Source organism: Eucalyptus grandis, chromosome 5 (assembly GCF_016545825.1).
Source record: "Eucalyptus grandis isolate ANBG69807.140 chromosome 5, ASM1654582v1, whole genome shotgun sequence".
NCBI classification, from domain to species: domain Eukaryota; kingdom Viridiplantae; phylum Streptophyta; class Magnoliopsida; order Myrtales; family Myrtaceae; genus Eucalyptus; species Eucalyptus grandis.
Window position 1 is genome coordinate 14,918,981 of NC_052616.1, and position 24,145 is coordinate 14,943,125.

General features: G+C 40.7%; 2 protein-coding genes across 2 annotated transcripts; both read right to left on the reverse strand.

Moving 5' to 3' along the window:
* Nucleotides 1-2,654: 2,654 nt before the first annotated feature.
* Nucleotides 2,655-3,903, reverse strand: LOC104444332 (thaumatin-like protein 1). Its single transcript, XM_010057982.3, has 2 exons — nucleotides 3,794-3,903; nucleotides 2,655-3,548 (listed from the first exon to the last, which is right to left on the reverse strand). The coding sequence occupies exons 1-2, from the start codon at nucleotides 3,846-3,848 to the stop codon at nucleotides 2,854-2,856; spliced, it is 750 nt and encodes a 249-aa protein (XP_010056284.2). The 5' UTR covers nucleotides 3,849-3,903; the 3' UTR covers nucleotides 2,655-2,853.
* A 2,910-nt stretch (nucleotides 3,904-6,813) lies between these two features.
* LOC120293666 lies at nucleotides 6,814-8,906 on the reverse strand. The gene is made up of 2 exons (XM_039313369.1): nucleotides 8,235-8,906; nucleotides 6,814-7,146 (listed from the first exon to the last, which is right to left on the reverse strand). The coding sequence occupies exons 1-2, from the start codon at nucleotides 8,904-8,906 to the stop codon at nucleotides 6,814-6,816; spliced, it is 1,005 nt and encodes a 334-aa protein (XP_039169303.1).
* Nucleotides 8,907-24,145: the final 15,239 nt, after the last annotated feature.

Consider the following 24,145-nt stretch of genomic DNA (forward strand, 5'->3'; position numbering starts at 1 on the left):
TTATCAAAGCCAGGTTGTGAGTTCTGGATAGGTGGACGTTATGGTGTAGCCATGTGGGCCTAAAGTTAATGCCCTGAATTAAGGGAGAATGGACCTAACATTGAGCTCATAGATGAGGGAGAAATTGTTAGAATACACATGTGAATGAGTTGTGTTAGAGAAATCTCACATCGGAAAATTGATGTGGTGTAGAGTAATTTGTATATTCTAATTGACCCATAACTCATTGACTTAAGTTTTTGAGTGAAGATGGATTTAATTGAATATATTAACAGGCTCGGACTTGAGCTCTCTCTTGGTGTCTCCTTATCTTAGCATTTCATACATGCTTTGCTAATCCACGTGCTAATGAGAGCTCGGCCTTGAAATGATTTAAGAGGAGTCTCTCTGAATCAATCAAGCATATTCTTCTTGCGTTTATCCTGAACTACTCATGTCATGCTCGTCGTTGGGTGGCAATGGAGATTAGTGCTCAAGTGACGAATTCAGCGGTTGCATCATTGGCCTAGACCTCGGTAGCATTTATCTCTCTAGTACCACTAGTCTTTTTAATCTACTTTGTTGTGCTCACCATTCTGTTGGAACTTCTATAACTCCCATGGGATTTATGCTTATACGTAATTAATGGTAATCACGTATATTGTATCATTATTTTTATATAAAGCGAGGTAATGATATATAAAATCTGAAATATTTTCAGAGGATGATTACCATCTTTTGTTTTTGTGATTCAAGGGCTAGGAATACTCCTCGGAATAGAGAATGACTCCCGTTCGTCCGCGTGAAAGACGGGCAAAAGACTTTTTCGGTGGCCTCTCAAATTTGGACTTTTTATGAGAGGGCCGACTACGCAATTATGACTGTGCATGAACCATTAATCGCGACATGTATCATAATGCCACCTAATTTGTCTCTTGACGTGTGACCATTTTTTTCCCTTTTGAAAACTGATGCCTATTTGCTTATAACTTTTAACATTACTTTAGGTAAAAAGAAGGAAAAAAAAAGCCGAGAGACTTAAGCAATATGTTGAGATGTAAAATATGTATGGCGAGACATACACAAATAGTAAGGTTTCCCATGTTGGTTGTTAATTCATTTATATGAAGCTATGGGAATGTTGAGCTATTTAGGAGTCGAGTGGTTGGACCAACAGAAGGTGCCTGTTATTTTTACATAAGATATTTAGATTTTTTTTTGGTTGTTTGTGTTAGGCGATATCTCAAGTTGTGTACATAATGCATTTGCCTCTTTGATCTGATTGGAGGTAGGTCATTGACACTAAAACTGCATATTTCATTAGAAGTTGTGATTGAAAAAAAAAATTAGATTTTGGAATTTCATCCTCACATTTCTCGTCTTCCCCACCTTAACTGATTTCTCTTCACACCAGATTAGATTAAAAACCAGAAGAAGTTATGCTACTAAGGTCGAGGCCGACAATGTGTGTACGAAACACCGAGATCAAAACGACCCAAGTATAAAGCTTATACACTAATGAAAATGGCGTGATATTGTCCTTTCTTTGTTTTTGTATTTTTATTTTCGTGGTCGTTATTAGAGCACGTAGGTCATAGCACAGCCAAGTCAATATCATGTCACCTTCATTAGTGTTCATGCTTCACACTTGGATCATCTTTTATCTTGGTGTTCCATACATGCTTTGCCAATTAGGAAATAGATGACTTCAAGTTTTAAGTTGTAGTGACTACTTGTATTGATACTAAAAGAACATATCAAAGTCAAAATAGAATTTTGCTGCTAGACAATATAAGATTATCTTACATCCATGATCGAAAGCTTGAGATTTGTTTTGTTAGCTGTTATCTCTCAAATTCGAGGAGATATATGAAGGATGCCGGGGAAGCTAAGTTGAAATGTAGAGTGCTTGAGTTGAATTATATAGGGTATGCGCCTTTTTCCTGGTTCCAGCCAAATCATTAACGGGCAACTAAATCTTTTTGTTGGGTTCTTCAAATGTATATGGCATTCTTGATAAACACAGAAAAATTTCTATGGTAACGGCTATTATGGTAGAACTAAAGTTTTCTCTTAGGGGAGAAGATTCTCATAGGAGCAAAGGGAAAAAAGGAAAAAGAATATCCCTCAAATCCGATTGACTTTGAGTGTGATTTTTCGAATCTCTTTCCTTTACGGACTTACCAGAATCAATTCGAATTGAGAAGTAAGCATGAAAGTTGAGTTAAAGAATGATGGTAATTCCAAAGACACAATTGGATTCGCTTTTGATTTATGCTTTGTCCTTGTATCAATCACTTACTAATCAATTCGAATAGACAAGCAAGCATGAAAGTTAAGTGAAAGATTGTGCTTTAGGCACATGTAAATCATTTAATATAGGATTACGGAGGTAAAATCAATGCCAACTGTCTAAAGAGCTTAAACTTTTAGATAAGAGCATGGTTTAATATTTGAATATTCTATCACTCTCTCTCACATTTAGTCTGATATTTATTTACCTAGAACTAAGCAGTGGACATATTTAATTGGGAAAACAAATGAGGCCTAAACAATTTTGAACTCAGGAGATCTAGTTTTGATGAAATATACTATGAAATTACTGCCAATTGCTATAAAAGTTTATGCTCTTAGATAAAAACGTGATTTAATATTTAAATATACTATAGAATACATTTATTTTGTATAATCCATTATTCTCTCGGCAGATTACATTTAATTTTCCTAGTGGAAAATGAAACTACTTGCATGATCGCTCAATCCAGAGACGAGGATACAAATGGTTTTTAGGCCAACCGAGACAACCTGTGGACCTCATATTTTCACCTTGTATGGGAAAATGGTCCAATCAAGTTCGTAAGAAGAGGGAATATGTCACGGACAGAATGTAATGAGGTAACTAGCCCCACCGGCGCAACTAAAAGTGCTGCTCTTGTCGTCGTAAGCGTAGCTGTAAGCTTGAGGGCACTGGTCCTTGAAAATCTTCGAGTATTTCGTCGGCGGGCACGTCTCCGACGTGTTGTACGCCCCAGTGCAGCAGTACTGCGGCTGGTTTAACGCCAGGCACGCGCTCTTGCACGCCACGATGCTCCCGTCCGACCCCTTCACCGCCAGCTCTGACGGGCACACGGAGTTGACGTTGCCTTCGCAACTGGTCGTGCTGCACGTACTGCCGCTACCCTGTGGGGTTGCAGAGAGGGGCAGGTTGAAACCGTCCACGAGGCTGATGTCGTAGATGCTGTTCTCGACAGAGCCCGGTGCCTTGAGAGTGAACTCCGCCAAGGAGGCCGGCGGGATCGCCCCAGCACCGTTGCAACTCACCTGGCCAGACCCACAGTCGGCGGTGGTGCAGCTGAATTTGCCGGCGGCATCATAGGTGCAACCCGTTCGGCCCCAAACCCGGCCGGCTGTCCACGTGTCCGGGACATCATTGATCGAGAAGAATGCACCTTTGGCGAGCTCGAATCCGGTTGAGGATAGCTGCCCGTGGCCCCCACCGGTGAGCGTTCCGGGCCAGACCGTGTAGGGGCAGTTGTTGGTGAAGGTGAGTGTGGCTGCGCCGGCTCCTCCTGCAATCATGCATGCAAGCCATAAAATTGATGTACGTGGATTAATTATTTTTCCTCCTGGGGTTTATCAGCGCGGGAATCTTCATAACAAAGATGGAAATTTGAACAAAGGACTTTAACTTCCGAATCCCAAAAAACAAAAAATTAAACTTAAGATCTTATTTTCTAGTTTCGGAAGAAGGTAATGTTAATGTAGAAATTTGTAATAGTTGAAAATAGATAGATTATGATGACAATGTGCTTACTTGCGAGGAGGACTAGGAAAGGCAGGAGGAGGAAAAAAGATGCTCTTGCGTCCATGATCGAGAGCTTCAGATTTTTCTTTCCGTTTATTGTTTCTCTAGTATAGGAGGTATATATAGAATGCCGGGGAAGCTAACTTGAAATTACTTTGGAAAGTATTTTAGAATGTGGAAGAAATATACGGGAAATGAGAACGACTCTTGCACGCCAACGTGAAAGAGGGGCCAAAGGACCGTTGGCCGGCCTCTCAAGTTTGGTCTTTTCTTAGAAAAAAAAAAAAAAAACATGAGAAGATATTGAGGAGTATCGACTATGCAATTTTGACAGAGCATGGATGATTATTCACGACATGCATAAAAACCTGACCTCATTTGTCCCTTGTGGGTGTGTGACCATTTTTTTCTCTTTTGAAAAATTTATGCCTATATTTGCTTATAACTTTTGACATTACTTTTTTTTTTTGGGGGAGGGGGGAGGGGGAACATGCGGACTTAGGCAAAATCTTGAAATTGCAAATTATCTATGGCAAGACAAACACAGATAATATGATCAATCTTAATCATCACTTTAGCAATATGGTTTCTCTGTTAGAGTAAAAATTATATACAGAAAAAACAGGATCAAAAGTAAATAAACCTATAGCAAATGTTCGTAGGAAATTCACAGAAATTCGGTGAAATTATGGATATACTCTACTAACCCAATCCCCTCGCATACTAATGGTGTATTTCAAATTAGAGGATTTGCATTAGATCTTGTGAATACCCTTTAGAAATTAACAATCATTCATTTTATATACCGTCTCCCATCAAAGTGATTATCAAATGGGCAGTTGTCACGAAAAGATATGAAGTGTGGATAAACTGCATGTGGAATAATGGCTACTTTAAAGAGAGAATGTGAGTCCGAAAATGTGGGATCATGTGTGTGTGTGTGTGTGTGTGTGTGTGTAAAACGTTCTCCCCTTGATTCCAATATTTTCATCATACAGATTATCCGAGCAAATCCACTAAAACTTTATGCTTAAAGAAAAGAAACAAAACGCATGAATCATGGCGACATGTTCTCTAAGAATGAGTAATATCTTCCACGTATGACAACACATCTTAATGAATAAACCCTATATTTATTCAAGAACCAAGGACAAATGTTATTCTCATAAACAACAAAATGTGTACATCAAAAATTGAGAATCAACATCACAATAGAATAAGAGTTTCATACAACAAAAATCATCCATATGATAACAAATCACATAATGGGACTTATTCTCATATTAGTTACATGATCCTTATATTTCATTAGTGGCATGCCTTTAGTTAAAGGATCAGCTATCATCAATTTAGTACTAATATGTTATATGATCATTTTATTCTCCTTAATATGTTCCCTTAAGGCTAAATACTTGATATCGATATGCTTACTTTGATTGCCACTTTTGACATTTTTAGCCATAAAAACTGTAGTTTAATTGTCACAATATATTATTAATGGCTTAGCAATAGAATAAACAATTCTAAGCCTAAAAATGAAACTCTTCAACCATACACCATGTGAGGTAGCCTCAATATAAGAAACAAACTCAGCCTCTATAATGGACATAGCAGTCAAAGTCTACTTTGCACTCATCCATGATACGACTCTACCAACTAATATAAAAATATATCAAGATGTTGATTTTTAAAAATCAACGCAACTCGCAAAGTTTGCGTCAGAATAAACGATTACTTCCAAGTTGTCAATCCGTCTATACATAAGAATGTAGCTTTTGGTACATTGAATGTATTTCATCACTTTATTTATAGCTCTCTAGTTGTCCATCTTGAATTATTTTGATATCTTCAACATTCTCATAGCAAAGGCAATGTTAGGTCGAGTACAAACCTAAGCATACATCAAGCTTCCGACAACATAAACATTTGGAACGTTATTCATTTGTTCCCTTTCTAAATCATTCTTCGGGCACTAGTTCAAATTAAACATGCCACCCTTCATAAGGGGTACTATACTTGGTGAACAATATTTCATCCAAAGTCTCTCTAGGACCTTATTGATATAAATTTCTTGAGATAGTACTAAAATTTCTCGAAGTCTATCTTTATGGATCTTAATGCTAGTGACATAAGATGCTTCACCCATATCCCTCATGTCAAAATTTGTAAAGATAAATTATTTCACCTCATGTAGCAGCCCCCTACCATTGGTCGCAAGTAGAATATCATCTACATATAGCATAAGGAAACAAATTTTGCTCCCACTAACCTTCTGACATTGTCACGACCTACCCTTGGGGGGAGAAAAAGGGTTTAGGAATATTGCCTAAATGACGGACCTAAGGTCCATGATTAGGCATGAGCTTTCCCAAGTCCATACCCCGCGTGACATTGGGATATTTTTAGGAATTTTGCAAAAAGAAGTCATGCAAATTAAACATACGATATAATCAAAATATGAGCAAATAAATGCCTAATTACACTATGAAGGCAAGATATGACAATTCCTAACCAAACCCCATTATTTTTGGATTTTCGAAAATTTTTAAATTTTTTAAAATAATAATAAGATAATAATTTTTTTTATATTTTTTGGGGCTGGATCAGGTCGAGTCTGGTTTGACCAGACCCAGGTTTGGCCCGGTTGGCGTGGGTCGGGTCCAGCAGGCCAAAATGGGGCCAAAGCTTGGGCCTAGCCCAAGAGTTTCCCCTCCTCTCTTTTTAAAACAAACCAGGCCCACAAGCCCACACTACACTAGCCCAAGCTCACAAGCTCAAAAGTTAGATGGCCCGAATTATCCAAAAACCCTACCCGAGAACTTGCACCCAGCCCGACTCTTTCGACCCGGTTCGCGCCTTCTTCTCCAGGGCTTCTTTGCGATGCTGGGGGACGGCAAGGGACGTCGGCGACTCGGCGCGGCGACGCGGTGGGTGGCAACGGCGACTCGGAGGCGACGACATGGTGGGCGATAACAACAATGCAGCGGGCGACGGCCGTGGATAGCGAAGGGCGACGACATCATTGGGGTCTACGCGGTGATTGCAGCATAGGCAACATCGATAGAGTTGAGTAGCAACAGGGGCAGCTGCGTCGGGGATGGAGACGAGACAAAGGAGACACCGACGGGCCAACAAGCAGCACGGCGGGACTTGTGTCGAAGGCCAGGGAACTTGGCGATGAGCAACTCGGCATAGCATCGGGAGGATGGGCAGCGACAGCGTTGAGCCCAGGTGTTGTCGTAGTCGAGGTCAAAGGGTAGCGGCTCGGTGAGCAGCAATGATTCTAGAAAGCTGTGGCCTAGCAATGTCAATGATGACTGAACGGCGGCGACGGTCGGCCTGGTGATGCGGCGGGGCTCGATCTACTCCCAGATATGATCAAGCACAATAAGATCTAGGCCTTTGGCTGACCCCCTACCTCAGATCTTCAGACCTAAAAGTTTTTGAGTTCGTCTTCCCACTCTCTCTAGTCTCAGTTGGCTTAGCATCGGGAGTAGCGGCGGTGGATGCTGTGGCTATTGGCATCGGCAGCAACGGTGTCAAGTGTAGGGGGATCAGACGGCGGCGGCTCAAACGGCTTTGGGCTCGGAGGGCGGCGGCTCGGATAGTGTCGGGCAACTTCGCCTCCTCCTCGGATCCTACAAGCTCTCTCCCTCTTCTCCACATCAAATTACCCCCATGGCTACCATCCTGTGGATGCGGTTTAGTTTCTCTTCTAGGGTCACATTCTCCTAACCTCCATAGTATCCCGCCAGCATTAAGGACTCATACAACTTGGAAGCATCCACCACTAGAGGCTATTGATTTGCCCACGTCTCCTCAGAAATTAAGTTCACTCCCCATGCATGATTTGGTAGAGGGTTCTGTTGTACGTTAAGCCGAGCCTCCCTGAAAGTCAAGATGTTCTTGTCTAGAAGCTATTAAATTTTATATCTCAGCACGTTACAATCATCTACATTATGCCCCCTTTCTCCTATGTGGTATTCATAGGTCTTGGTCATATTGAACCTGGCGAACCTCGGAGGATTGTCTCTAGATACCTCCTTCGTGACCATCCTCTTTTCGAGAAGCATGGGCAACAACTTTGACAGCGGGCGTGGTAGTGGGGAAAATCCCTTTCAAATGGGCCTCTTGCCATTATCATATGCTCGTGACGAGCTACCTTGAACCGCTATAGGCTTGTGCACAGGTGTTGCGATCGGCTGAGGGAGAAATGGCTCTCGCACAAGCGCTACTTTGACTGTGGCTTCCTTATCTTTTCTTGCTGTGAATTTCTTCGTGCCCCCAGTAGATATTTTTCCCTCAACAATTGCCCATTCGACTCCTTCACCTACCTCAATTAGTTGTGAAAATATTTGACAACCCGAGAACACTAACCCTTGGAAGTATTCAGGGGGCAATGTATTGAGGAATGGCTGCTTCATCTCCCTCTCATTCAAGGCCGGTTCACTTGTGAGGCCATAGTCCTCCACCTTTGCGCAAAGGCCTTAAATGACTCATTCATCTTCTTCTCAATATGGGTCAACTCTTCTCTCGTGAGGGTGAGCTCGGTATTAAACCGGTATTGTTGCAAGAACTCATTAGCTAAATCTTCCCAACTGGTGAATTTTTCAATGCCCAGTACAATGAACCACATTAGGGCAATATCTTCCAAGCTATCTTGGAATGTGTGTATGAGGAAAGACACATTGTCGGCGTAACGAGCCATTTTCCTTAGGTAATACCTAAGGTGGATCGTGGGGCATCCCGCTCCATCATACTTTCTTGTGAACCTAGACTCTTGGAAAATCTCAAGGAAGTTTGTCTTGGTATATGAAGAAAACCTATCAACTCCTTTCAGCGCGTAACTTTGCAAGGCACATAGTCGCTCCTCCATCTTTGCCAAGCGTTTTTCACTCTCTTCACTTAGATGGGGTGTTGGGTCTTCCTTCGGAGGAGGGTCCAAATTGACAATGATTGGCATCACAGAAGGAACCTCTCCAGCAGTTTCTTTCTCAGGGAGATTAGCAATGTGCGTGCCTCCCGTCGACGGGGGAGCGTGTCCTGATGACGTAGGAGTGGATGTTCCAGTGACAGCTACAGCAAGAGGCTCCTTAAGTTTCTGGCTTATTTCAAGCATCATTGCGGTGAGTTGGCTAGCTGGTCCTCCATCTTGGCCATACGCATGTTGGTGTCCTCGTTCTCCATCCTGACTTTCATACGCGTGCGAATCGGAGATCTTCACTTGGCCATGTTGACGATCGACAAAAGACAATCGATCAGCTAGTACATGATGCAAGGGTAAATAAACATATATAAGTACAAGTAATAATCAAGCAGTCGGCCCACAACAAAAATATAATCACCCAAATTTGTTTGTTTCATTGAAAACCAGGTTGCCACATAATGCAATAAAAAACATGAGAGAAAACCCCTGAACAACGAAGCTACTTTAAAGACGAAAGGACACTCTTAACTCCCAACATTGAGACTCGAGACAAATTCTTTTAACATTGTAACACATGTGAGTATGGTCCCGCTACAAATCGCATTTGAGTCAATCTAACTAATGAGGACAACTTCCGCTCGTGGCAGCTCCACTAACTCAGGTTAACTTCAAAGCACGCTCTTCGACCTCCTTGAGCTCCCTTTTGAGGTGCTTGATCTCAGCTCGGTGGGTCTTCAATGGCACTTTAGGAATCTTCGAGCATAGGCTCTCTGTGATCTTATGCCTAAGGATGTACTCCTTCGAGGCATAGTAAGTCTTATCTTGCCCCTCCAACTCTTCCTCGGGCTATATCAGCTTCCAGGGGTGGCACATATCCCACATCGATTTGACCAACGCAACGGATCGTGATATTGGCATATGTCAGGGAAGTCTATCCTAAGAGGGTCTTCCTAAATCGTCAGTAGAAGCTGTTGAACCTCTTGAAATTGATGGGTGACTCAGGTCTGGTAATATTCGATGACTCCAATGATTCCCAACAAAGGAATAGGTCCAGTAAGCCCACACACAAACCGCGCTTCTTGAACTCGGAGCCATTTGGCATGCCATTGGAAATCCTCAGATCCAAGGTTGGTCATGAAAACTAACCACTCAGAATAATGATAATTAGGGGCAAACGTTTTCCTATCTCTAAACTTCAGGATAGGGTGGCTAGAGTCAGAAATGTCATTTACAGTCATCAAGCCACCAAACCCCTTCCCCTTAATGTGAGAGAAGAACCAGATTTGTAAGAGTGCGGGAGGAGCATGGAAAGCTTTGTCTTTATTTTATTTAAAACAAGCAAGGGAAATAAATGTTTCAGTCAAGATAGCATTAACAAAGCCCTTTCTCATATATACTTCACGAACTACCTATGCTACGGAAGGGCTAATAGCATTTCTACAGTGTGGGAATATCACAAACCCAAAGAAAGCTAGTAGGAAGATCCTATTCTTTTGGAAAGATTGGAAATTTTGAAAAAAAAAATCATTTAGAAATGAGAATGGACAGGTTTTGCGATTGGCTTTCAAAACTTTTCTCACGTTCTCTCCCTTAACTTTAAGGAACTCAAATAAGGTTGATGCATGCTCAGTTCCTACAGTTGGGCTAACTAACTCCGACACTAAGGGCTTTCCAATGGCAATACCGTATTCCTTCAAGATTGGAGTGAGTTCGTGATCACCGAATATGAACGTGCAAGTTGCGGGGCACCAAATATGTGCTAACACTCGCATGACATCATAATGAGTCTCTATCTCCAAAAAGAGGAGTGATTGTCCGACGTAAGATCGCACCCAGTCACGGCCAGTCAAATCTAGTCTATCCCACCATGTGCGGAGCTCGGCTTTTGGGATGAAAATGATGTGAAGCTCGGGTTACCCCATCGTATGCCAACCAAAGTTATGACAAACCTAATTTGTCATGGACCGACCAAAAAGAAAGCGAATAAATAAATTGCGCAGAAAATGATTCAAAAAACTTACCATATTCATTGAGTAGCAATGCCAATGACATAAACATGCGCATGGGCGGTGGTTCGATTTCCACTCTAGACGGCTCAAAATAAAGTCATAGGATCACAGGACTGAACCAACAAGATTGCAGTTAGGTCGTGTTACTCATGACTCCGGCTTTGTCAAAGAACCGACCCGTGTCGCGTGGTTGCAGATTAGGGTGGGTACCTTCGACATGAAGAAAGAAATTTCAAGGTAGAGATGGGCGACTCATACTACACAATTGTAGTAAGAGTGGTATCCACCTCAATACCATCCTAAGTGATCCTATGTGGCCTAGGTCTGGTGGCAGATAATGTGTTTTACAATATAGTGTAATGCAGGGGAAGCACGCATGACAATTGATAAGCAATTAGCACTCCGTACATAAAAATAAATCATACATTCCTACAGTTCCTGCAAGGCAAATGTGAGCAAACACTTCCCCTTACACCTCTCATTCAGCATGAACATTAAACAATCGACCTGTTAGGGATATACTTTGGATCATCACTACCAAACAATGATATTTTTGAACAAGATCAATTTCGGCCTAAGTCCTCTAAGGTCTAAAACCAAGTCCCCAATGGAGTCGCCAAGTTGTCGCTACCTACCCTCGGGGAGGAGGAAGTACATTTAAGGGTATTGCCTAAAGGATGGGCTTATGGCCCTTGATTAAGCACGGGCTCTTCCAAGTCCATACCTCGCGTGACATTGAGATATTTTTTAGGAATTTTACACAAAAGGAGTTGCCACTAGTCTATTAAGGTCGGCTAAAAACCAAGCAGGACATGAGAGTATGCCCTGCTTCCTATGAAACTAGAGAATCTGGGGTCGGGGACTTGATTACACTAATTAACCAATTAGTGCCATTTCGGTATCTAATCTTGTTCAATTTTTTTTTAAAAAAAAAATGATTTTTGTCAAGGAGTTTGGGTTGATTTTATACCTATGCACTAACATGTGAGGTGATCATGTGAGTGCGCAATCATTAACATAATAGTCATCGCTACCCAGATCCTAATTGTAACAAAATTAAACACATGCAATTAAACATAATTAGATATGCAAATTACACATGCGATATAATCAGCATACAAGCAAATAAAAGCCTAATTACACTAAAATGGCAATACATAGCAATTTCTAACCAAACCCTACAACTTTTGGATATTTGAAATTTTTAATTTTTTTAAAAATAATATTTTGCCATCCCAATATGCTAATTTTCCTGCATTTGACACATTTTCCATTTGAATGAATATCTTCGACCCAACCCGCACTTACTCTCATTGGTGTCTGAATCAACTCTCAGCTACATTAATGCATGTACCCATCGATTCACAATGTAATGTGTGAAGACATTAATGAAATCATCGTGCAAATATGAAGATCGACATTTCTCGTGAACACGATGAAACGTGCAAGTGGAAAGTTTTCCATCACAAGAAAAAATGAGGGACATGGAAAATTCAAAGAAGTTCAATAGCATAAATTTCGCCTTATGGAGTGTGACCGCAAAAGCAAATTGCCAAATCATAGAGGTTGGGTTCTCAGTGTCGGCAGGAACAAGAATTGTCTCCAAAGACTTCCGTAGTCAATGCATGCATGCATGTTTCTTATCGTAGAACATCACCATTGGCCAAAGATGGTCCCCTCGTTGCATGGTTGACTTGGCGGTCCTTGTTGAGTTCAAGACTCAGCGTGCCAACAGTAACTAAAAGGTGAAACATCATATCATCTTTAAGGAAGTAATGTCATAGTGTAGTTGTTTCAATCACTATTCTTTTCAGATGGATTACTACCTCATCAGCACAGTATTTCACTCTAGCAATGGTTCTGTATTCTTGAGTCAAAGCCAAAAACGATCATAGGTTAATGTCAAAAAAAAAAAAAAAATCAAACAAGTCAAAGCCTCAAGGGGTCATTTGCTCACCCTGAGATATGAGAGGTGGGGACGAAACGGATAATGACTAATTTGTCATCCCTCAACTTAGGAGCAAGAAAGTTATTCACGATCAGAACTCACAAAGCAAATATCCCAAAAAACAGAGGATCTAAAAGAAAAACTTGAACAGTTATTTGTTGACACCTAAATTTTGACTAAGTACCATTAAAGAAAAGGGTTGAGTTATTCTCACATACCTTCATCTGGTGGCAGAGTTGAGCATCACACTTGAAGATTGTAGAGCAAATCACGACAAGAACAATGCAGTCAATATCTCCGGAAACTGAACCCAGAGGCTCCCCCGTCGTTAACTTCTGCTTACACCTGCACACGCGACACCGACCCAACTCCGACCTCAATTCCCTCGCCACTGGCCGGCGAAAGCCAGCCTCACAATTGGCCAGTGGCGACCGGCCAAATGAAGAAAGAAGGTGGGAAAGAAAGGAAAAAAAAAGGTAAAAAGAAAAGAAAAGAAAAAAAAAAGAAATGAAATAAGAAACAAATAAAATATTATTTAAAAAATTGTTCATGTCAGTATTGGCCAAACCGCCAACGCTGGCTAGTTAAAACTAGCCAAATAGACTAAATTAGCACAAATGCAAAATGTTTAGAATTAAATTGGCTAAAAAAAAGAGTTCAGGACTTTTTTGGTAATTCTCCCTCAAAATAAGTGGTGGACCTCGTCTATTCATATTGTCTCTTAATCCTTGTCATGGGATTATGACATGTGCATTTAAGATCAAAATAAATTAGAAAATATTAAGATTAGGAACATGTAAATCGAACTGGAATATAAGAACGGAATAGAGAATTTAAATACGTACTAGTCATCTCAAAATTTAAAATGGATCACATTAGACGCTTCAACTCATGTTATTTATATGCTGAAAATCATCTTTTGCCATCCCAATATGGTAATTTTCCTGCATTTGACACATTTGCCAGTTAAATGAATATCTTCGACCCAACCCGTACTTACTCTCATTGGCATCTGAATCAACTCTCAGCTACATTAATGCCTGTACCCATCGATTCACAGTGCAATGTGTGAAGACATTAATGAAATCATCATGTAGATGTGAAGATCGACATTTCTTGTGAACATGATGAAACGTGCTTGTGGAAAGTTTCCTATCACAAGAAAAAAAGGACATGGAAAATTCAAAGAAGTTCAATAGCATAAATTTTGCCTTATGGAGTGTGAACGCAAAAGCTAATTGCCAAATCATGGAGGTCGGGTTCTCAGTGTCGGCAGGAACCAATAATTGTCTCTAGAGACTTCCGTAGTCAATGCATGCATGCACGTTTCTCGTCGAAGAACATTACCATTGGCCAAAGATGGTCCCTTTGTTGCATGGTTGACTTGGCGGTCCTTGTCGAGTTCAAGACTCAGTGTGCCAATAGTAACTAAAAGGTGAAACATCAGATCATCTTTAAGGAAGTAACGTCATAGTGTAGTTGTTTCAGTCGCTATTCTTTTCAGATTGATTACTACCGCATCAGTACAATACTTCACTCTAGCAATGGTTCTGTATTCTTGAGTAAAAGCCAAAAACGATCATAGGTTAATGTCAAAAAAATAAAATAAAAATCAAACGAGTTAAAGCCTCAAGGAGTCATTTGCTCACCCTGAGATATGAGAGGTGAGGACGAAATAGATAATGACTAACTTGTCATCCCTCAACAGAGGAGCAAGAAAGTGATTCACCATTAGAACTCACAAAGCAAATATCCCAAAAACAAAGGGTCAAAAAGAAAAACTTGAACAGCCTTTTTTTGACACCTAAATTTTGACTAAGTACCATTAAAGGAAAGGGCTGAGTTATTCTCGTGTACCTTCATTTGGTGGCAAGAGTTGAGCATCACACTTGAAGACCATAGAGCAAATCACGACAAGAACAAATTAATAATGTAATTTTTCTGATAATTTTAAATTGGAAATCACTGATGTAGCGGTCCATTCAACGTCTATTGTCCAATGTGACGTGGTGCATTGACATTGACAAATTTTCACAATTTAAAAAAAAATCAATTTTTCAATTAATTTATTAAATTTATTTTTTTCCTTCGAAAGGTCAGCAAGCCAACTGATCGACGGTTACCAAGCCTTGTCGACCCCTGAGCAAGGATCAGGAAGTCCTCACCAATTGTGAGCGAGGGATGCTACCCTCATGGGATTTAAGCAAGGGCTTTGTGGCCCTTGCTCACCCTTGCTATGGTTGGCAAGACTTGGGCGAGTGTCTTGGCACACTCGCCAACCATAGCAAGGCTCACGAGCCCTCGCTAGATACGATGGGGACCACAACCATTGCTTGTGATCGGCAAGGGCTTTGCAATCCTCACCCTTGGGCCACCAAGGGTTGCCAACCCTCAGCCAATGGTTTGCAACCTCGCTTGCCATTGTGAAGGGAACAAAAAAAAGAGAAAATAAAAATGAAAAAAGAAAAATTACTAAAAATTTTTATAATTTTTTTAAAATTAAAAAATTTTCCATGCTAGTGCCAACGGCATCACATACAATGGTTGACAATAAATGGATTTTCACTTCAGCTATTTCTGACTAAGATTAGCTGGAAGGACTAGATTGGTAATTCATTAAATGGTTTAAGATTATATTCACAAATTTATAAAATATTTAGGGCTGAATTAACAAAATTAAAAGGTTTATAATTAAATTGATAAATTGTCGAAAGGTTAAGGACTAAATTGGCATAATTGACAGGTTGAGGACTAAAATAACCACCATATGATAAGGTTAGGATTTTTTTTTAATCAATTCTTCCAGTTAAAGGGAGATTATAAGTATTTAAAAATCATATAAACCCCATAAATAAATGTTGTGGGATTGTTTAGCATCATATTTATTTATCGTAACTTGTTTATAGCTTTAGTAAGGAAGTAGCACGTGAACATTGATACTCACTCATCGCTCAAAAGACTGACACTCAGCGTGGATGTAGTGGTTAGTAACGAAAAATAATATAATTAAGAGAGAAAAGAGGAGAAAGGATTTCAAGGGATTGAGTTATTGAGTTATTTGGATGCTCGCGAGAAAAAAATAGAGGAAAAGAATGTATTATGGCACAAATGCTTCTTTTACTTATTTATCAATAGATGTAAAATAAGGGTTTAAGTGAGAAAGAAGAATAATTGTGTTTATTAATAGATAAATCCCTCCGAATCCTTTCGAATTGCTCCATATTTGAAGAGATTTGAATAGATTTAGAGAATATATATATATATATATATATATATATATATATTTTATAACCAAACCAATTCTTCCTAATATCTCCTAATTCTTTTAATCTTTAACCTCCGTTTGTTTCCCTTCATCCAAACGCGATTATGCTTTTAGTATCATTTTTCTTGCCTCCTAATCCCCACTTATAAATACGTGTAATTGCTTGTTTGTTTGAATTTAATAGACTTTTAACACTCGCCTGCCAAAATTTAGATTTTAATCATTTTTTTTTTCAATCAAAGAAACATTTCATATATTACTACATATACACAATAGAAAAAAGTGAAGTGATCAGAGTTTTCTTTTGCACCATTTTAGTACCTTTTTTTTTCAAATATTATGTCATTGAGGTTATCGATTGTAATGTTATGACATCAAAGTGAACAGCTTTCGGATGCATTTACGCGACCTGACCACACTAACGCATATCGACCATCAATTTCACTCAGCGCTACGTGTATTTGTGAATTTACGATTGGTTTCGGGATAATTTGGGGGATCTTTTGCGTGTTTGATGAGGTTTGGTGGGTCTTTTGTGTCGTGGGATCATTGTTGGCAGTGAATGCGGACGAGTGCTTGTTGACAATGTCTTTGTCTTCTTCACCGTCCCGGCAGGGAAAGACATGCATTCCGTCGGTGGGGCAAAACCCTGGGAATCACATGGCTCCTGAAACATGTCAGGTCCATTCCAAGCACGGAACTGTTCATGGAATCCAAGGATGCGGAATCAACTTTTTACCCTTTAGTCAGTTGCTTGCTGTTTCCCAAAATTATATAGAAGGCCTCTCTTCATACATGGAGCTATCTATTTTTTTTTTTTTTGTAAGATAAGATGTATATTAACTTTTACCAATAGAACTTTACAAAAAGTAAGACTCGGCACCAAAAACTTACAAACAACAGGTCACCGTGAGTGGAAGAGCACCAAGAGTAAAACAAAGAGGAAGGACTAAAGGAACAACAATCCTCTAGCAAGAACAAACAAAAACTGACACCTATGAAGAAAAAAGAGAGGGATTCAGTACCCAACTTCTTTGTAATCTTCTATTCCTCAGAGTGTCTGCCACATGCTTGAAAGTGAGAGCCTTGTCCTTAACAACTTTGGTAAGGTGATACTTTAAAGCTGGCACGACCAAAGTCTGCCCACGGAACAATATATTATTCCTAGCCTTCCAAATTATATGACAAAGAGCAGCAAAAGAGAACCGCGCAATAGTATGGTAGAAATCATCACCTGAGAGGAATTTAATGGCCCAACTAAAATTCTCCACCCATGATCTATTTGTCCACGGCAGGAAGCCCAAAAACTTGCCAGGCCAGAAGAGATATGGCACTCAAAATATAAGTGGTCTCTAGAATCCGGAGTGGAGTTGCAAAGCCCACAAAAGACAATGGCAATTTGACCATAGGACAGCAGCAAAGCCTGAGTAGGTAACCTGTTCTTAGAGATGAGCTATAAATGGAATCGATACCGGAGGATAAGTGTTTTATGCCAAACAAAAGAGAACCAAGGCACCACATTGCTCTTCCGGCGAATGGTTTCCCAAGCCAAAGAGATCGAGAAAGTACCTAATGAGTGCTGGAGCCATATTAGCCTGTCAGGAGCCTGATTGAGGATAGGTAAGGGGTGCATCCACGATTGGAGAAACTCTTTGGTCTCTCAGCCTGAGGCGGAGAATAAGTCCGCTAGTTTCGCATGCCTGGGGAGCCCCGATCAATAAATAAAGGAGTCCGTGACGAACAAATTTAGAGGACCACAAGGATGCCAGGGATCAAACCAAAGAGAGATGGACCGGCCATCCCCCACTCGCCATTTAAAATATTGTTGGAAGTCATTTCTAAGATCCAATAATTTCCTCCATGCCTAGGAACAATAGGTATGCTTTTTAACTATCCATAAGTTGTAGAAAGGTTGACTGTATCCATTTGCACCAAAGGGATTCCTTATCTGTAAATAAGATCCATATATGTTTCAACATTGCTGCTGTATTACAATCTCGGAGATTGCGGATACCAAGGCCTCCTTGTTTTAGGAGACAAACATCTACCCAAGCTACTTTCGCTCCCCCCGCCTCAAGGCCAGGGCCTTTCCAAAGAAATTGTCGAAGAACTTGCTCAATACGATCTAACACAGCTCTAGGTAACATGAAGATGTCAGCCCAGTACACTTGCATCGAGTGAAGGACTGACCTGATTAGTTGAAGTCTGCCCGCAAAAGAGAGAAAGCGTTGTGCCCAGGATTGGACTCTCGAAATTATAAGGTTTACCAAGGCATTGCAATCAAACTTGGTATGACGAGATGAGACGATGGGAACTTCAAGGTAGCGGACCAGGAGTACACCTTCCCTAAATCCAAGAGTTTGTAGAATAACCGACCACAAGTGAAAGGTGCCTCCTGCAAGGAAGACTTCACTTTTGTTGAGGTTTGGTCTTAAACCACTCCAAGAGGAGAGAGTGAGAAGTCCTTCTTTAAGAGAAGCCATTGAAGCCATATTAGCTTCACAAAAGAGGAAAACATCATTGGGAAAAAATAGGTGGGAAAGGCAAGTATGCTTACACCTCCAAAAATATTTAAACCCTTGTTGTCTAGATTGACAATAGAGAATCCCGGAGAATACCTCCATCACTAGAGTAAACAAATAAGGCGACATCAGATCTCCTTGGCGAAGGCCTCGTCCATTAGAAAAAAAGCCATTGAGCTCCCCGTTTATTGAGTTAGAGAACTCAGGAGTTCAAACATAAATCATAATCAGGCTAATCAAGTGCTTAGGAAAGCCAAAAGCTTGGAGTGTTGCTTCCAAAAAGGCCCAATCAACGGTGTCATAGGCTTTCTGGAAGTCAACCTTTATGGCACACTTCGGCAAATATGGATCAACATGGAAACCACAAATAGCTCTTGAGCTCGGAGAATGTTGTCAGTGATTCTTCTGCCTTTGACAAAGGCATTCTAAGAGGGGCTGATCAAAGACGGTAATAAGGCCACCAATCTGCTAGCTATAATCTTAGTAATGACTTTGTAAATGGTGTTACAACAAGGAATTGGCCTAAAATCAGAAACTGATGATGCATTAGGAGTCTTAGGCATTAAGGCAATAATAGTATTATTCACCTCATGCAAAAGATTCCCATAGCTGAAAAAATCCTTACCCGCTTCCAACACCGACAACCCAACTACGTCCCAATTAAGCTTGAAGAAGTCGACATTAAAACCATCAGGACCAGGGGCCTTCCCCATGGCTAAAGAGAAGAGGATGTCACGTATTTCCATCTCTGAAACTAGACAGGCAAGAGAGCTAACCTGCTCGTTGCTCAAAGACTGGCGCATAATCCCTCGAATCTCCTGGATAGAGGGGCAAGAAGTAGTGTCCGAAGAGGCTAAGAGATTCTGAAAGTAAGACACAAAAACCTGTTGTACAGCATTATGATCATTCACAAGATTGCCCGAATTGTCCATTACCGAGAGAATTCTATTCCTGAGGTGCCTTTTATTGACAAAGTGATAGAAGAATTTAGTATTTTGATCACCCTCTTTCAGCCACCATACTCTCGACTTTTGTTTGTAAAAAGACTCCTCCTGCATCCTAAGATCCGAGAAGTTCCAGAGCTGACTCCTTTCCAGATCTGCAAGCGACTGGTTGGTCGGATCAAGAATTAGAGCCTCCTAAGTGATCTGTAATGCTTGTCTCGCATTCGCCGTTCTAATGAAAATATCTGAGAAGGATTCTCTATTAAACTGCTTCAGGTGGCCTTTTAGATTATCAAGCTTGCAGCAAAGCTTAAACATGGGCGTGCTAGATCCCCGAATGTCCCACACATGAGCAAGAATAATGCTGAATTCCGGATGCTTCATCCAGAAATTAAAAAACTTAAAAGGTTTCCTTGAAGAAGAATAGGCCGCGACTTTAAGAACCATAGGAGTATGGTCCGAAATGCCCAGAGCTAGAAATGAAGCCTCCGAATAAGAGAAAACTTGGGACCATTTAGTGTTAACTAGCAACTTGTCTATTTTCCTCAATTTTCTGTTAGAACCCGAGGAAGACGACCAAGAGTAACGAAAGCCAACATATCTTATGTCTTCAAGCTTCGCCTGGGCTAGACAATGCCCAAACTCATCAAAAGAAGGAATCCATGAGGTAGAGCTACCTACGCGATCCGAAGGGTCCCTGATGGCATTAAAATCCCCAGCCACCACCCAAGGACGATCCAACCAGCTGGAACTGAGTTGAATCAGCTCCTCCCAAAGCGGCCGCTGAGCAACAAAAGTGTGTTCCCCATAAATGATAGATAAACAGAATTCTGAATCAGTGTTTAAAAATCTAAGATTACCATATATCGCCTAGGCATTAGAGGAGGAGAGAATAAATCTCACCAGACTTGGGTTCCAGCCAACCTATATTCTACCCCTAGGGAAGTATCCATAGTTTGAAATCCAATTCCAGCCCACCAAAAGACATGCCGAGATGGAGGGGAATAGAGACTCAGGAACTTTGGTTTCCAAAATACCAACACAACAAATGTTATTGGTACTAACAAAGCTTCTTAATTCAGCTTGTCTAAGAGGGCCCATAAGACCCCTCATATTCCAAACTCCTACATTCATATGTTAATATATACAAGGAAGGAGAAGGGTTTTACCGCCTCTTAGCCACCCGCTTCCTATTGGTAGCCATCTTCGAAGAGGATTTGGGAACAGAGGACACCAGGGAAGGGCCCTGAGACAAGCCAGGTAGCTGGTTGGAAGCCTTTGATGCATCAGTTGACTTCTTAGGAGATTGAGACTGAGGTCCAGTTTAGGGTCCTCCTCAACCTCCTCATCCGAACTACTAGCATTGCTAGCCTCTTCTATAGAATCTTTGACCAAGCTTGGTGGAGAGACTGGGATGGTTGATTCTGTTCGAAGAGCATCACTGGAAGAAGCAACCGGTGCCAAGACTTCATCAAGCTGGGACAAGATTTGCTTCTTCTGGATCACCTTGGAGGCTGGGGGTTGACCCGAAGACGCTTTTCCCTCAGGGAGAGAAGGGCCTGCTTCCTTTGATAGGTGCTTCTTCTTTTTGGTAAGTGCTAGTTGCCATCCCTCCTCTGCAGCAATCGGGACCGACGCAGCAGGAGCTGGATCATTCACCGGCAAAGGAGCAGCTCCCAATAAGGCTTGTAGAGGGGCCTAAACAGGGTTAACTTCAGGAGCATGGGCACCATGGTCAGCCTCTGTCTGTTAAGGACTCTCAGGAGCCGGGGGGGTCTTGGGAGGGACACTTGTGGCCGAAGGTGCCACATTTAAGAAAGGACACAGGACGTCATTCATATTCAACAACAACAGATCGAGGCCCCCCATATCCACTGAATCGCAGCGTTCATCCTTTGCAAATATCTCTATGCAAACCCTTACAAATGAAATCATTTTCATCTGCTCAGTCCTATGATCAACATATAAAGGTTTCCCAATGGCACTAGCAATAGCGCTTATCCCAAGAGCCGACTAGAAAGCATAAGGGACGTTTTTCAATCTTACCCACACCGGGACGTGGTCATCCTTTTTTAGCTCAAGGAGCGGATGCCATTGTTGAAGAATGAGTGGAACTTTAGCAATAGTCAGAGATCCATCTTCAAGGACTTTCCTTCTAAAATCTTGGTATGGAATGTGAAAAAAGAAAAAGCCTTGGTCATTGGCCATGACATCATGGAGATGATGTCCCCAAGTGTGTTTTAGAGCAACTTCAACAAGTTTAAATGGAAGTCTCTTTCCCACAAAATAACCCACAAGACATTCATTCCACTTTGGATCTATGGCGTGCAGGATATCATCCGAAAGAACAACCACCGGTTTCCTATCAACCAGAGAAGGAGCTACATAAGAGAGATTGTACCCTTTAGCCGCAACCTTGACAACATTGGCCCACGACCGAGCTGGAGGGGGCTTTGAGCCTCTTGCCTGCTGTCTTTGGGTCTGGGATTTCAAAGAGCGAGCAGCAGCAACAGTCGAGTCCAGAGCAGAACCCAAAGGGTTCGAGTTTCCAGCTTCAACTATAGACTTCCCCCTATCCGTAGGGGGACGGGATCTTCTACCTCGACTCCGACCCCGAAACCCAACTTGTTGGGCCTCCATTCCTATCCCTTTCTCTGTCGTAGGCGTGTCCATACCCAGGTCGAGCCCAGCACACCAGCGAAGAAGGGAAACGGCAACCCTACTTGGAGATGACCATAGCTACCTGAAGAGAGCACGCCACTGAAAAGGCTTCGGTGAAGATGGAGGAAGGCTCCAGGCGCGTCCCCCCACCGAAAAATCAGAGCAATCGGTCCAGCGGATCAATCGGGCTCAGCAAAACAGCCGCACAGATGAACACTAACCAATTCGCCCAGCTAGAGAGGAGAAGGTGAACAGTATACCGAGAGGGTAAAAGTCATTTTCTGTTTGTGGAGCTATCTATTTCATCATTTCAAATATCCAAAAATCAAATCTTTCATTTTATGTACAGATTCCGAATCAATTGCAATCTTCATACCACAGACATCTTTTATCTTAGAGAAAATAACGAGTAACTATAATAACAGGACATTATACAAAGCATTTGTACTCTATTGTCTCCCAAGCTTTCCTCATAATTCATCCATAATTCCTATGGGCACCATAGTGAATCAATGACAACGCATTGTATCCCCCGCACCATTTTAGCATTTTTTTTTTTAGATTATAATACTTAAATGATTGATCCAAATGTTATGACATCAAAGTAAGCGTTGTACGCAAATTATGGTATTATAGTATCATTTTTCCCCACTATTGAATAATTAACTATGAGAAAGTCCACCACGATCAATTTAATATTTAATTTATTTGTATTCATTTTTTTTTAAATAAACTTGGAGTGACACTCCCTGATGATAATTGCCACCACCGCCAGCACCGTGACAACATCTCCTTCCCTTCTCTAGGAGATCCTGATGCACACAAATCTGGCTGAAAAACTCTCAATGTTATCAATATTCCAAGGGTGAGCAGTTTTTCTTAATGATAATATAAAAATTGTATAGACTGCAAAACCTTATAAACTCATAGAATATTAAAAATTAACAATGGGAAACTAAATAAAGAGTTATATGTAGAGTCCTACAAAATAAAATACCCACTGTGTTTCTCCCACCATTTAATGTCTGTTACTTCGTCTATATTGTTTGTGACATAAATCCCGAGAAGGAAATTCAAAAAGAGAAGAATCGTTTTGGTAAACCAAATTAGTTTTCCTGGTCATTCTTTGAAACCGGCCGAGGATAACGTTGGACTTTCAAGGTTGAATGCCATCTTTGGTTGTGTAAGTCTTTCACGACTTCAGGTGTTCCACGTTGACGATGTGGCTCTACAATATGAAATGACATTCTCCTATTTGATAAAAAAAAATTTAACAATGAGTTCATAGCAGGCAATTATCTTCTGCAGATTAGAGAGCTTGGACAATCACTTTTTTTTGGGTTGCTTGATGTTCCTTTCTACAGAGGTTCTCTAAGTCATGCACATTTAATTTATACCATAAAATAATTCGGATATAAAGAAAAAAGGAAGTTGGAATGTGGAATATGTCCTAATTCAGGGGTACTAAATTAACTTAATTCACCTCAAGACAGCAATACAGTACTTTGATGGAGGTCTTGATCTAGGATTAGCTATAATGAGAATACAATTTGGTGTGTGATATAAATAAGAGAAATGACATAAATGATTGATAAACTTAAATCCAATGGACAATGTGGTCCATGAACTTTTTGTTTAATGTGGCACCTGAACTTTTGATAAATATTCAATTTAGTTTCTAAACAATATGAAAATGTTCAATGTTATCCATGAACTTGAACTGACAAAAGGGCAGCAATTAACATTTTTACATATTTTAGGTACTAAAATGAACATGTATCAAATTTTCATGAGCTACCTTGAATAAACTAAAAGTTCATGGACCACATTGCATATTTTGTGAAAATTTAAGGATCATCCGTGTCATTATCCCTATAAATTACTTAAATGCCTAAGGAAATATGATTTATGTGCCTGCAGATAATAGTATATAAAGTCTTTTTTTTTTATAATCTGATTCACTCGAGTAAGTCCGTATCAGATCAAAGTTCCGTGTCCGCTTAGTGCGCAGTGACAGTTGGTATTAATTGATAATTTGTTTAGTAATTATTTAAGAATTAAGATTTAGTAGCCACACCGGGCCGA

Coding starts and splice junctions, on each gene's coding strand:
- LOC104444332 (XM_010057982.3), bottom strand. CDS start 3,848: ATGGACGCAAGAGCATCTTTTTTCCTCCTCCTGCCTTTCCTAGTCCTC. Junction 3,549..3,793: donor TTTCCTAGTCCTCCTCGCAA/GTAAGCACATTG, acceptor GCATGATTGCAG/GAGGAGCCGGCGCAGCCACA.
- LOC120293666 (XM_039313369.1), bottom strand. CDS start 8,906: ATGATGCTTGAAATAAGCCAGAAACTTAAGGAGCCTCTTGCTGTAGCT. Junction 7,147..8,234: donor GGAGGACTATGGCCTCACAA/GTGAACCGGCCT, acceptor ATCTGGGAGTAG/ATCGAGCCCCGCCGCATCAC.